Source organism: Rhipicephalus sanguineus, chromosome 6 (assembly GCF_013339695.2).
Source record: "Rhipicephalus sanguineus isolate Rsan-2018 chromosome 6, BIME_Rsan_1.4, whole genome shotgun sequence".
NCBI lineage: Eukaryota > Metazoa > Arthropoda > Arachnida > Ixodida > Ixodidae > Rhipicephalus > Rhipicephalus sanguineus.
Window position 1 is genome coordinate 56,056,667 of NC_051181.1, and position 13,791 is coordinate 56,070,457.

A 13,791-nucleotide genomic window follows, 5' to 3' on the forward strand; every position below is an offset into this window, starting at 1 on the left:
TAAACATTCATTTCATTACAATACGCTTTTGCGCACTATAGGCTTTGGGTAATAATGCATCTAAATAATTGGCGATATTTTTCTGTGTAATTCTCTTAAGTACCCCTTGCTTCCGTTGGTTTAAATATTTCTGTATTACTTTGAAAATTTCCTAACTTGTATCCACTAATCATGTACTGAGCGTCGTGCTACGGTCTCCTCAGCTTAAGATCTTCTTCCGCGTATTCTTTTTGTTGTAATCATGCTTTCCAAAATGAACAAATGTTTGGTTCATTGATAAAAAGACGTGTACCTTGAGCATATGTTCAAGATGTCTGTCGCCTCCTTGTTGTTCATCTTCTTTTCTTCATTAGTAGTTGAAGAGCTGGCATTGTAATGTATGAGTGAATGTAGGCTTATCTAAGGGTATCATTTTTGACGACAATTCTGTTGATGGAAAACATTCTGTATCCTGGTTACATGTTCAGTTTTTATTACCTCAGATTAAATCGTACATTGTTTGCCTTACTTATTTAATTTTATTCTTTCCTCCTACATGGTTCGTTATGGAGCGAGCACAAGGTCAATTTATGGATAGGCGGCGCGCTTCTTCACGCACATTAGCCCAGATGTCCATTACGTCCGAGCCAGAGGTCTTGCGTACAATTGTCTCTTCCATGCGCACTAGTTGCTCTGAGCTAAAATAGTCTTTCCAGCCACCAATTTCACCCTTTCTCACAAACGGAAGCCTAGTGCGACATCCCCCAAAGCCTACGGACGCCGTCAAATTGCGCTCCTTGATCTTGGCATCGATCTTTGGGTTCTTATGACCAGCCAGGTTGAGCACCAAGATGCCCTTTGTACGTTCCACTGTTAGCTTGCTGAGCAAATTTTCCAGTAGTTCAGTGTTCTCTTCCAATTCTTTCGCGTAATGCTTTCCGATGAAATGTGCAATGCGCAGCACCGTGCCTCGGCTATCTGTCTTCATTTCTTCGTAGGTGAGAAACAGCACGTTGGGCCTGTTTCTCAGTCCGTATCCGTAAAGCAGGTGCTCGAAGTAATCGCCATAGCCGAAATCCCCTTCAATAAAACACTCAAAGAAGTCGTCAAAAGATCCCTCCTTGAAGGAGTAGATGTCAAGCTCCTTCACCATGTGATAGAAGGAGACGCAGCAGTCCCATGGGTTTCGAGCTATGTAAATATACTTTGCTTCTGAATTCAAATTTTTCAGCGGAGGGAGAACGTGGGACATATACAAGCCCAGAGGTGTCGAAGAAAGGCGCTTCCAGTCTTGTAAGCCGACGTAGTCGAGAAAGCAGGTCACTGCCGTAAAATCGTCGTAACTCTCAACTACTTCGCCTCCCTGTATGATGGCCTGCACAGTGAACTGAATCCAATGCGCCCCTGTCTTTGGGTACGACAGCTGCAGTACGTCACCTTCCTGAGGTGCAAATTTCATAATGTCGTCAAGTCGTTCTTTCGTGATCAGCGGGCAACGCTTGACACCATCAATGACCTGGCAGAAAGGTCTCAGACGTGGCGTGATATCAGGTGTGTTATAAGGCATTACGGTCCTTTCCAAGCAAACGAAGGTTGATGGAGATCTGAAATTGAAACGAAATGTTTAATGGATGGTCTATGAGCAATAATTTAGACGCTATTTTAGTAAGCTCTCTTATAAAACCTTACAAAGGCATATCTGTGCCAGAAGTGTGAAGGAATTTATTGTTCAAACGTTTTTATAAAAAATTATACGGCCCACAACTTCCATGTAGAATCACGAAACAAGAAATCTGTACTACATATTTATATAGAAAAATGTACGTTCCCGCATGCCATATTGTGTACTTGAGTATGACAATTTACGAGCATAATGAAACAAACAGACGAAGCTAAGAAAGCTATAGAGGACATTACTTGTATGTTTTAACTGTAGTATAGTAAATATGACATAAATGAAAATGAATGAAAGTGCATGAAAAATCAACTCGCCGCAGTACGGACCAAACACACAGCCTTCGGATGATGCGTCCGATGCTCGACCAATTACGCTACAGCGGCGGTCGCTTTCCCATCCACTTTATTTGGTACTTTTGTTCGTGTAATCCTCGAAGTGTTAGCCAGCGGCGCTCCCAGTCTTGACGGCGAGTGTGGAACACTCGTTTTGTTGCAAGCTGGCGTCGCGTAGTGTGGGATCGTATTATAGGTAGTGTGCGAGGATTTATTGGTCAGCTTCCAGCTCGTAATAAGATCACAAGCAACGTGAAGCGACCTGGCAACAAAATGCCCCCACCTCCCCGAAGGGAATCGTGAGGAAGTGCGAATGCATTTCTTGCGCCGAGAGAGGGTACCGTTGCCGTCAGACATTCGCCTTCACCAACTTCTGCCATCGCCTTGAGAGGCGCCCAGCCAGCGAACGGTCGAGAGTGAGGCGCGAGCGGACGGGAGAGTGGGGCGCCAGCGTTCTCGGCTCGGCGTTGGCGTTTCACAGCGACGTCTCGAGCGCACATTTCCGGATGTTCTTGAGAGGCACCCAGCCAGCGAACGGTCGAGAGTGAGGCGCGAGCAGACGGGAGAGTGGGGCGCAGGGAGGAGAGAGAGCGAACGGCGAGAGAAGGAGCGGCGAAGCACTGCACCTACCCTCTCCTACACTCTCTCGCACCACATGCTCCGGTTGCTAGGGGCGAGGATAAGCGCGCGCGCCCGCAGCTGTTGCTATGGGAGAGGGTGCCGCGGACAACACCGGACGCCTGACATAGCCCGACTAAGAAATGCATTCGCATTTAAAAAGAGTCTTCTATACTCGCCATACTCGACCACAAGTGGCACCCTTGAGCTTTCTGTGAGGATCCGGTGTGCGCGCACTCGAAGTGAGCGAACGAGCAGGCGAAAGATAAACAAGGATGCGCTTTCGCGGTACGCGCTCTCGAGCTTCGCAGAAAGCCGTCAGAAAGCGCCACGGTGCTGTTCGCCACGCGTTCCCGTGGTCTCTAGAGTTCTTACCGCGACTGTACACAGCGGTCCAATCTTAAAAGGAACATCGCAGCGCCGCCACAGTGAGTTTGGCGCTGTGAGCGGTGCTGTTTCGTCAACCAGTACATTCTCTTGGCGCACTTCCAATCGTCACGAAGCGAACCGTTCATGCGACCAAAGAGCATCACGCACGGTGCTCTCTGCGTCTTCGCGAAATCCATTGCAACCGCTGGCCGACGGTGGCGCCGAGTCACCTTCTCCTGTGTTCCTTTAAACAATGGACCGCTCTGTACATCGACAACCCAAGTTCGTTAATAAAGAATTCCATACTTTCATATGAGTGGTGGTTTATCAACAATGTCTGCTTGGGGATGTAATGTAATTATTTGTAATTGAGAAAGTACTTCATGGTCAGTCTTAATTCCTGCTCCCCACACTAACAAGCAGTGACAGAAATGAGAATAAATTTTCCCTTTAACTAGGGTGTTAAAAAATTACGGGATTGGTTGAACGTGCCGATGGACTTTGCTACCTTTATTTTTACATTGTTGACGAGTCGTGACCAGCCTAAATTTTATTTCAAAAGCAACACCTAGAAATGAATGATTGAATATCTTATGAAGAAATGAGACGACGTCTTGCGACGTGGTTCAAGTGACTGCGAGGAAAGGGTGCGTTTCATCATTTCCCTATTTTATTTATCATGTAGCGAAGCCTTTAATGAGTAATGGGTTGCGCTCTCTATAGCCTTCTAGTGGGTCGTCCCCTCTGGCTCTTCGCGCTCGCGCTCTGAGTCCGTGTTTTTGCCTTGACTGTCGCCATTGCATATCGTCGCCGACTACCGTCCAATAAACGCCTCAACAAATTGGTGGAGAGTGCTGTGCTCCTATTCGATGCCCTTGGAGCTGAGATCCCGTACCCTACCAACTACCATGCCTCAAGACGCTGCTCAGCAAACGTCTCCTTCCACAACGACCGCATGCCCCGGTGTCCCCCGCATCCGCGACCCTCCTATCTTTACCGGCGCGGATGGGACCGATGTTGAGGACTGGCTTGCGATGTACGAGCGTGTGAGCGTACCAAACAAATGGGACGAGGCAGGCAAACTCAGCAACCTGGTTTTCTACCTCGCGGGTGTGGCGGGCCTCTGGTACAACAACCACACCACCGAGTTCCCCACGTGGTCTGCTTTCAAGACCGCCATCATCGATGTCTTTGGCCGCCCTGCCGTTCGTAAACTACAAGCCGAACAACGTTTACGTGAACGAGCTCAGCAGACCGGTGAGTCTTTTACGAGCTACATAGAAGACGTCCTGGACTTGTGCAAGAAGGCTGACGCGGCCATGCCTGAGTCTGACAAGATCCGCCACGTTCTGAAAGGCATCGACGACGATGCCTTCACTATGCTGCTCGCCAAGAACCCTCGTACTGTGGCCGAGGTGATCACGCTCTGCCAAAGCTACGAGGAGCTGCGCCGGCAGCGACTGCTGACCCGTCGACCTCCATCACGCGACGCCGATCTCGCAGGCTTGTCGGCCATTTCTGATCAGTCCGCCTTGCTCGCCGAGATCAAGTCATTCGTGCGCGAGGAAATTGCCCGCCAGTTCTCCCTACTGGCCTTCCCTCACCCGCAGCATGTTGAACAGCCGTCGACCACGCTGCTGGCTCCCTTACGCCGCGCTATTCAGCAGGAAATCGCGGAGGTCATGCCGGAATACCACCAGCCCCCTCCGGCACCTGCGCCGCTCAGTTACGCGCAGGTTGTAGCCAGGTCACCCCTAGCGATTCCTGTGGCTGCCCCACTTACTTATGCCGAAGCCGTCGCCAGACCTCAAGCCTTCGAAGCGAGTGGGCCGGCTGCGTTTGCCGACGCCATACCTAGGCCACCGATGCAGCCCATCATGCAGTCGTATCAGCAGACGCCTCGTCCATCGCGCCCTGCTCCATGGATGGGGCCTACCCCGGCGAACCGATGGCGCACTTCTGACAACCGCCCGATCTGCTTCGCGTGTGGTTGCGCCGGTCATGTCGCCCGCTATTGCAATCGCGTGCAGCCGCCTCGTGTAGCCTCAGCCATCCCCAGCCAGTCAAGCCGCCCGTATTACGATTCACCGCCGCCTATGTCACCGTCGTCTCGCCCAGCTCCATCTACCCACCGTTCGCCGTCACCACGACGCCGATCACTGTCACCGATGCGCCCACGGCCGGTCCCACGTGACCAGGAAAACTAGTCGTCGCAGTCCACGAGGCAAGGGCTGCGACGCTATCGAACTGCGAAAGCCCTCAGCGAAGCCCATCGAACGTGTTAGACGTGTTTGTGGACGGTGTGCGCGCATCTGCCCTTATTGACACTGGAGCCGCCGTATCCGTTATTGACGCCAAACTTAGCCGACTACTGCGAAAAGTGACGACGCCACTTCCCGGGCTCTCCCTCCGTACGGCCAGCGCCCAAAGTATTCACCCTACAGCGGTGTGCACAGCCCGCGTCATGATTAAGGATGCTCTGTACGCCGTCGAATTGATCATAATTCCAGCATGCTCTCACGACGTCATCCTAGGATGGCATTTTCTCTCCCACCACGACGCCGTGATTCATTGCGCACCCGCCGAAATAGAGCTCTCACCATTCTCTGATCTGACGCCGGCTGACAGTCCATCGTCTGTGAGCAAGGTACTCGTCAAAGACGACACCAAACTGCCTGCATACTCGTCAACGGCGGTGTCCGTCTACTGCGCCAGTCTCTCTGACACCGTCGCGCTCCTCTCGCCATCCGACCGTGTTTGCACGAGAAAAGGCTTGCTGGTGCCCTTCGCCACCGTGCAAGTCACTCAGGGCAGCACGTCAATTTTACAGCGAAAGCTGTTATGAGATCATTTCACCGGCCGTTTTTGGTGCCGTAGTTGTCCGCCGCCGCCGCCGCCGCCGCCGCCGCCGCCGCCGCCGCTGCCGCCGCCGCCGCCGCCGCCGCCGCCGGTGTCCGTAACCAGTATCGCTCGAAATAAGAAAAAAAACTAAATAAGAAAAAAATTCCAGGATGGAACGAGGTTCGAACCTGGGCCCTCTGCGTGGGAACCCAGTATTCAACCTCTGAGCCATGCCGGTGCTTGAAACTGCTTTGCAAAAAGGTCCTATACAGGCTTCATGTCGGGAAGGAACCACATTAGCATATGCAATATAGCGTGGTAAAAGAGTAGAATAAGCACCAAGCGTCGCACAACGCGAATTCTGTAACCAGGCGTCACACAATGCGAATTGCGCAACGAGTAGGTTGTTGAATGCTTCCAACCCATTACAAAGAGCTCTGCCATAATTCTTCATCGTCATCACGCACATCATCAACAAAGTGCGCATAATGCCTTACATGCGTTTAGCAGGTACCACGGCTGTCTGTAGAATGACGAAAAATGGCACAGTGCCTACTGCCCTACTTCTAAAAAATTACAATGATTTATAGCGTAGTGGCTTCCTCGCAAGTGCACTTCTGTTGGTTGCCAAGGAAGCCCATAAGGCTCCCATGATCCATTTCCTCAGGGTCTCAATAAAGTCAATTCTCTCTCTCTCTCGCTCTACGTTTCTCCGGTTAAAGTGTGTTATAAAGCGTGGTGGGACAGTTAAATAACGACCGGGCGTCACACAATATGCATTACGTAACTAGTGGGTCGTTTAAAGCTTCCAACCCATTACAAAGGGCGCAACCATAATTATTCATCGTCATCAACCGCCGCATCAACAAACTGCACATAATCGCTTACATATGGTACCTCGCTTCTTCGCAGAACAACGAATAATGTCGTGCTGGGTGCTTCCCAACTTCCCAAAAATTACGCTTTGTGGCGTAGTGGGTACGTTGCTAATATACCTGTATTAGTAGCCACAGGAGAGTTTATAACGGGCTCTAGAAAAGCCGCTCTTCCAGCTTTCGCTGTGACTGTGCTGCGCTTTCCGCGCAGGCCTGGCGTTTTTTTGTTATCAACCCATCTCCGTACAGTGTTACGTTGGTGCGAGGAGAATGTCTCGGCAGCGTGGAACCCCTCGAAGACGCACAAGTGATGGACGAACCAGATGGCACGCACTGCCCCAGTTCCGGCACGCTCAGTTCTGTTACCACGTCTGGTTCATCGCCCGCTGATGTATTTGCTTCTTCCATTGCTGAGAACCTTACGCCGGTCCAGCGTTCCCAGCTTCTGGACCTCTTGGAAGAATTTCGCGCTTATTTCGATATTGCTCAAACTTCTCTCGGCCGCACGTCCACCGTTACGCATCGCATCGACACTGGCGCCCAACCACCACTGCGGCAACGTCCATATCGCGTATCTCCCACAGAACACCGCGTAATCAACGAGCAAGTCGACGACATGCTTCGACGCGATGTCATTCGACCATCTAACAGCCCCTGGGCGTCTCCTGTCGTACTTGTTGCGAAGAAGGACGGTTCTGTGCGGTTCTGTGTGGACTACCGACGACTCAATAAGATCACTCGTAAGGACGTGTATCCACTACCGAGAATAGACGACGCGATTGACAGCCTACAAGGAGCAGAATTCTTTTCATCTATCGATTTGCGCTCAGGGTACTGGCAGGTACCTATGGCTGATGACGCTCGACCGAAGACCGCCTTTGTCACGCCCGACGGCTTGTACGAATTCAACGTCATGCCGTTTGGGCTGTGTAATGCGCCCGCCACCTTCGAGCGCATGATGGATACTGTTCTGCGCAACCTGAAATGGCACACGTGCTTGTGCTACCTCGACGACGTCGTCGTTTTCGCTCCAGACTTCTCCACGCATCTTCAACGCCTCCGGCATGTGTTGACGCGTTTGAGCGACGCTGGTCTGCAACTGAATCTAAAGAAGTGCCGATTTGCAGCACGGCAGCTGACAATACTCGGCTACGTCGTGTTCAAGGACGGAATTCTCCCCGATCCAGCCAAACTTAGGGCCGTGACCGAGTTCCCGAAACCTACGTCCGTTAAAGAACTGCGCAGTTTCGTAGGACTGTGTTCCTACTTTCGGCGCTTCATTCGAAACTTCGCGACTATCATATCACCGCTGACGAAGCTCCTCGGAAATAACGGGCCCCTCCATTCGTGGTCGTCGGAGTGCGACGACGCTTTCGCAAAGCTCCGTCGTTTGTTGACGTCGCCTCCCATACTACGCCACTACGACCCTACGGCCCCTACAGAGGTACACACAGACGCCAGCGGTGTTGGCCTTGGCGCTGTCCTTGCGCAGCGCAAACCAGGGTTCCCTGAATACGTCGTGGCATATGCAAGTCGTACGCTTACTAAAGCCGAGACCAATTACACCGTCACCGAAAAGGAATGCCTGGCGATCATATGGGCCCTTACAAAGTTCCGACCCTATTTATATGGCCGCCCATTTGATGTCATCACCGACCATCATGCACTATGCTGGTTGTCGTCATTGAAGGATCCCTCAGGCCGCCTCGCCCGCTGGTCACTTCGCCTACAGGACTACGATATTCGCGTGCTGTACCGCAACGGACGCCAGCATGCTGACGCCGACGCCCTCTCGCGCTCCCCCTTGCCTGACTACGATGCCCCCTGCTCGGTACCTAACAATGTTGTTTCTTCCATCGACGTTCACACCATCGCTACCGAACAACGCAAGGATAAATGGATCGCCTCGCTGATAGACTTGCTCACTGATCCGTCGGCAACACCAACCACTCGCGCGTTGCGTCGTCAAGCCCACCATTTCACCATTCGTGACGACCTACTGCACCGACGCAATTACAACGCCGACGGCCGCCAGTGGCTACTTGTGATACCCCGCAGCCTGCGTTCTGAAATATGCGAGTCTTTCCACTCTGATCCACAATGCGCGCACTCTGGTGTATCCAAAACTTACCACCGCATTCGACAACGATACTTCTGGCGAGGGATGTACCGCTACGTGCAGAAGTTCGTTCGCTCCTGCCTCGATTGCCAACGTCGAAAACCTTCAACGCACGTGTCACCCACCGGTCTACAACCATTACCTTGCCCGAACCGTCCGTTCGGGCGCGTGGGCATCGACTTGTACGGACCACTTCCTCTGACATCGGCTGGTAACCGCTGGGCCATCGTCGCTGTTGACCATCTAACGCGATACGCCGAAACCGCCGCTCTCCCAGCGGCTACAGCGCGCGATGTTGCCTCCTTCCTGCTACACCGATTCATGCTGCGTCACGGTCCACCCCAGGAGCTTCTCAGCGATCGAGGCCGTGTCTTCTTATCGGAAGTCGTCGAAGCCATTCTAAAAGAGTGCCGTGCTGTTCACCGCAAAACTACTGCTTACCACCCGCAGACGAATGGGCTCACCGAACGCTTTAACCGCACGCTCGGCGACATGCTCTCAATGTACGTCGCCGCCGATCACACAAATTGGGATGCCATTCTGCCCTTTGTCACCTACGCCTATAATACCGCCCCTCAAAGCACTACTGGTTTTTCACCTTTCTTCCTATTGTACGGAAGGCACCCGTCGCACACCAGCGACACGATACTCCCATACAAGCCGGATTCAACTGAGTGTGCGCCGATATCTGACACAGCCAGGCTTGCGGAAGAGTGTAGCGAGCTTGCCAAGACGTTTACAACGCAGGAACAAGAGCGTCAGAAGAGCATTCGCGGTGGAACCACCACTTCTGAGTCCACGTTCCTCCCTGGAGCGCTCGTGTGGCTTTCGGTCCCTACCACTGCAACTGGCCTCTCTACAAAACTACTGCCGAAATACGAAGGCCCCTACCGGGTCGTCGAGCGCACATCCCCGGTCAACTACGTGATCGAACCCATCGAACCATCTTCAGACATGCGCCGTCGAGGGCGCGACATCGTCAACGTGGAGCGCCTCAAGGCCTACTATGACCCACTGATAGTGACGAGCTGTTAGGTCGCCGGACGGCTCCCTTTTCGTACCCGGGGAAATTGTAGCGAAGCCTTTAATGAGTAATGGGTTGCGCTCTCTATAGCCTTCTAGTGGGTCGTCCCCTCTGGCTCTTCGCGCTCGCGCTCTGAGTCCGTGTTTTTGCCTTGACTGTCGCCATTGCATATCGTCGCCGACTACCGTCCAATAAACGCCTCAACAATCAAACCTTTTTTCCCTACGCCTACATTCCCTACCAACTTTCTTGCCATATCAGACTATATCAAAAGCTCTGGTGATTCAGGATGCAGAGTTGGGTCGGTCCCTTGGACTTCACGAAGGCATTTGAAACCATTAATTATCTCGTTTGGTGTAACAAACTCGAAGCATATGACATTTCTGGTTTTTAAACTCAAGTTTTTAAGCAGTCACCTGCTGCACAGACGCCACACAGTGCACATATGAGGCTCATTCCCTTCTATACTAAAACAATTAAGGGATTCCCCAAGGCTCACCGCTGGGTCGACTACATTTATACTTTAAATTAATGACCTTCCTGACATTATAAATATAAACATGGCCAACCACGTTTTATACACCAATGATAATACCATTTTCTTTGCTGATATACGCATTTCCGCTGTCACTAATAAATATATACTGTGCTTTCTAACATGTCCAAGTGGTGCCACAAAAGGTGTTTATATATTAGCACAAATAAATCTTCATTTCTGGTTTTTAAACGAAGTCAACGAACTTAACCTCTTTACCAGGCACCACGCTTGTTTACTGGCATTTCACTATGTTTATACAGCCACATAATTACATTAAACCGAAACAGGTTGTTAAGAGTCAAGATGTTGCGACGAAGAATGTCAGCGGTGCTGCTGTCGCGAGAACATTTAAAAACAATGGGAAATATCGATTTTGTAGATGTTGTTGGTATGAAAGACGACACTGATAAGTGTTCCCCCATGACGCGGTGCCGTAACTGATATGCGAATGTAGGAAAGCGAAGTGAAAGAAGTGCCTGACGAGCAAAATATGAGCGCGCCTTAAGCAATGCGCGAATGCCGAATGCTGTCATTTTTCTAATGTGAGCAATATGGCTGGTCAATTTAAAGTTAGCATAGAGGTCAACGCTGATAAATGATTGTGATAGTGATACTGTACCATTTCTTGGCGGAGTCAAGTATTCTGAGACCCTTGTGCGTATATTTCATGCATTGCAACTATGATCATGCGTAACAATATAACTAACTGATTGATTGACTGAACCACATCCCGATTGTTTTAATAGGGAAGTAGTAACTCCTTATATTCACACGTTCTTCTGTAACAGTAAAAGGACAGCTCAAAAATCGCATGTCTATGCTGTTGTCTCGGCACCCCAAAAATTATGCTCTCTAGGCAAACTGACTCAAACTTCAGAGAATGTTCAGAATCAAAAAAGATGTGCCATACAGCACAGAGATCATTCTTCGAATGTGTTGAAGGTGCACTATATCATATACTTCTTAGTCGTGGAAAACACTAAGTCGGACATACTAATAGATGTGTTAATGAAAGGTTTCGGGAGCCCAACAATAGGTTTTTAAATGTCTAGAGGGCTTCCTTGCACAACACTGTCCCAGGTGCGCTTGTCGGCCACTTTTTAACAAATCTGACGCAATCAGAAAGCATAGACACAAACACGTTCGCGAAATAATCGAAGCTGAAGTAATTCATAGGTTAGGAGAGCTCAGCGTCTCTCTTCCCACCTCATAAAGAGCTGGATTTCTCCTATGGCGTTTTAGAAGCTGATAATGACCGTTAAGGCAGTGACATGCGCAATGATGTGATTATGAGCATATGGGATCGCTTTCCAGTAAAGTAGTCGCAAGTTTAGGGTTGTGGTGTTGTCCTTTTCTTCTCTGCATCGTATGTGCTTTGTTTGTTTTTTTAACACGAAAGTGTTTTATGCCGGGGTCCACCAAGTACATCCTCACGGATATGACGTTGATAAAATGGACGCCAACGGGTGAGAAAGGAAAAAACCAAGAAAAACATAACCCGCTGGGAATCGAACCCACGACGTTGCGGCCGCGACGGCAAGCGCCCGACGCTCTGCCGACGACGCAGTTACGTTCTTTGCCTTTGGCTTCGTGTTAGCGTGCGTCGGCTCATCGAAGTAGTGCAGCTTCCACGTGCACCAACGGGATTTCTCCGCCACCGACTACTTCAATTGCGAGAGCACCGACTAACAAAACTGCTGCAATACGCGTTGCAGAAAGAACGCGATTTCGACGGGCGAATGTCGTGCCTTGGTGGAGCGAGAGCAGCGCCTGCGAGACAGAGGCCAACGGGACGCACGCGTTTGCGGCTCAGGCTACGAACCTCTACCTCCCGTGTTGCTGAAGCGCAGTGTGTGTTATGTATTCATGAGCACAGGCGTCGGCTACCCATTACTAGAAAGCGCACGCCGTGCCGTTTCTCTCCTTAATTGACGACGCTTTGAAGAGTACCAGTGTTGATTATGAGCTTGTTGATATCATCCTTACGCGGGATTCACGATTCGCTGTGTCCAAATATATGTTCACACCGTCAGCTACCACAACGGTTTAATTATTATCATGGGCGTTAGTCATCGGGATAGAGACGTGCTGTCAACATGGGTGCATCCACGTCAAACGGTGCTATAGCTGCCCAACACGAATATACATTGTACAAGCTCTCATATATCACTACACAATAAGCACTACTTCTGTGAAGACACGTTTCACTTTCGTGTTATACCGATTCCTATGACGGAGGGATCAGCCATGTTTTTTACCACCATCGTTAAAATAGTTCTCTCGCATTCAAGCCGTGCTTGTTATACATGCACTTCATTTATTACTCGAGAACGCGGTGCATTGGCTTTGTTTTCCCCCGTTTGACGCCGCTTACTTCTGGATCGTTTAGATTGGCAAAAACGTAATTCGCCGCATGCGACTCATTGTTCTCTAAAACTAGTGACGCAAAAATTCACAATTATGGCCACTATTTCTATGGTAATGATATTTAACGCAGAAGCAACACGAGGACGAAAAATCAGAGACAACGCGCAGCACCTGTGTTGTGTCCCGACTTTTTGGTCCTTGTATTGCGTCTGTGCTAAATGTTTATTACCAAGTGCTACTAACAAGCCCGAGCGTCCACCCTTGTGAACACTATTTCCATGCTCACCGTTATTGTCAGGAACGCCGTAGTTGCTCAGTAAAATGAGTAGATTAACCAACGCTTGTTCTTGGTCTATGGTATGGTGTGTTGCGGAATTTCCGCTGAAGTAGTATGCCATGAATTCGAGGGATTATTATATACCTTGGCACCACGCAGTACCTCTGTGTGTGAGTGTGTGTGTGTGTGTGCGCGTGCGTGTGTGTGTGTGTGCGTGCGTGCGTGTGTGTGCGTGCGTGCGTGCGTGTGTGTGTGTGTGTGTGTGTGTGTGTGTGTGTGTGTGTGTGTGTGTGTGTGTGTGTGTGTGTGTGTGTGTGTGTGTGTGTGTGTGTGTGTGTGTGTGTGTGGATGGTTGCTCTTCACTTTACGGCGTTCCGAATAGAGAAAAATTGCGATAAGGAAGTAATTTTCTCATCACCCAGCACGATGAACAAAAATACCACTTGTCATACACTTCTACAAAGTTGATGTCAGGGATTGAAACGAAAGCTTTCATTTTCCTACGAAGCGAACACGATGCAGGTGCTGCTATTATTGATAAGGTTCTCAGTGATCGGAATGTAATTATGTGAACCGGCAACAACAAAATTTCGTTGTAGGCTGAGAGATAGAGTAAACAGAGCCCCACGCAGGTACTCATAAATTTCACATACAGCTGCGAGCATCTACCTGTTCTCCGCCACATGCAATACTCATTTCTAGATCGTATGTTCACTGGAATATTGTGCTTTGAAACCACTGTTCTTAGTTTTGTTTTTCCTTGTTCGCGTGCTC

At 50.1% G+C, this 13,791-nt stretch overlaps 1 protein-coding gene across 1 annotated transcript; it reads right to left on the minus strand.

The window, feature by feature from the left end:
- Positions 1-534: 534 nt before the first annotated feature.
- LOC119395802 (sulfotransferase 1C2A) lies at positions 535-13,234 on the minus strand. Its single transcript, XM_037662810.2, has 2 exons — positions 13,027-13,234; positions 535-1,583 (listed from the first exon to the last, which is right to left on the minus strand). Exon 2 carries the CDS (start codon positions 1,544-1,546, stop codon positions 563-565), a length of 984 nt encoding a protein of 327 aa, XP_037518738.1. The 5' UTR covers positions 1,547-1,583; positions 13,027-13,234; the 3' UTR covers positions 535-562.
- Positions 13,235-13,791: the final 557 nt, after the last annotated feature.

Bases quoted from the DNA above. Each gene is read 5' to 3' on its own strand.
- LOC119395802 (XM_037662810.2), bottom strand. From the start codon at position 1,546: ATGCCTTATAACACACCTGATATCACGCCACGTCTGAGACCTTTCTGC.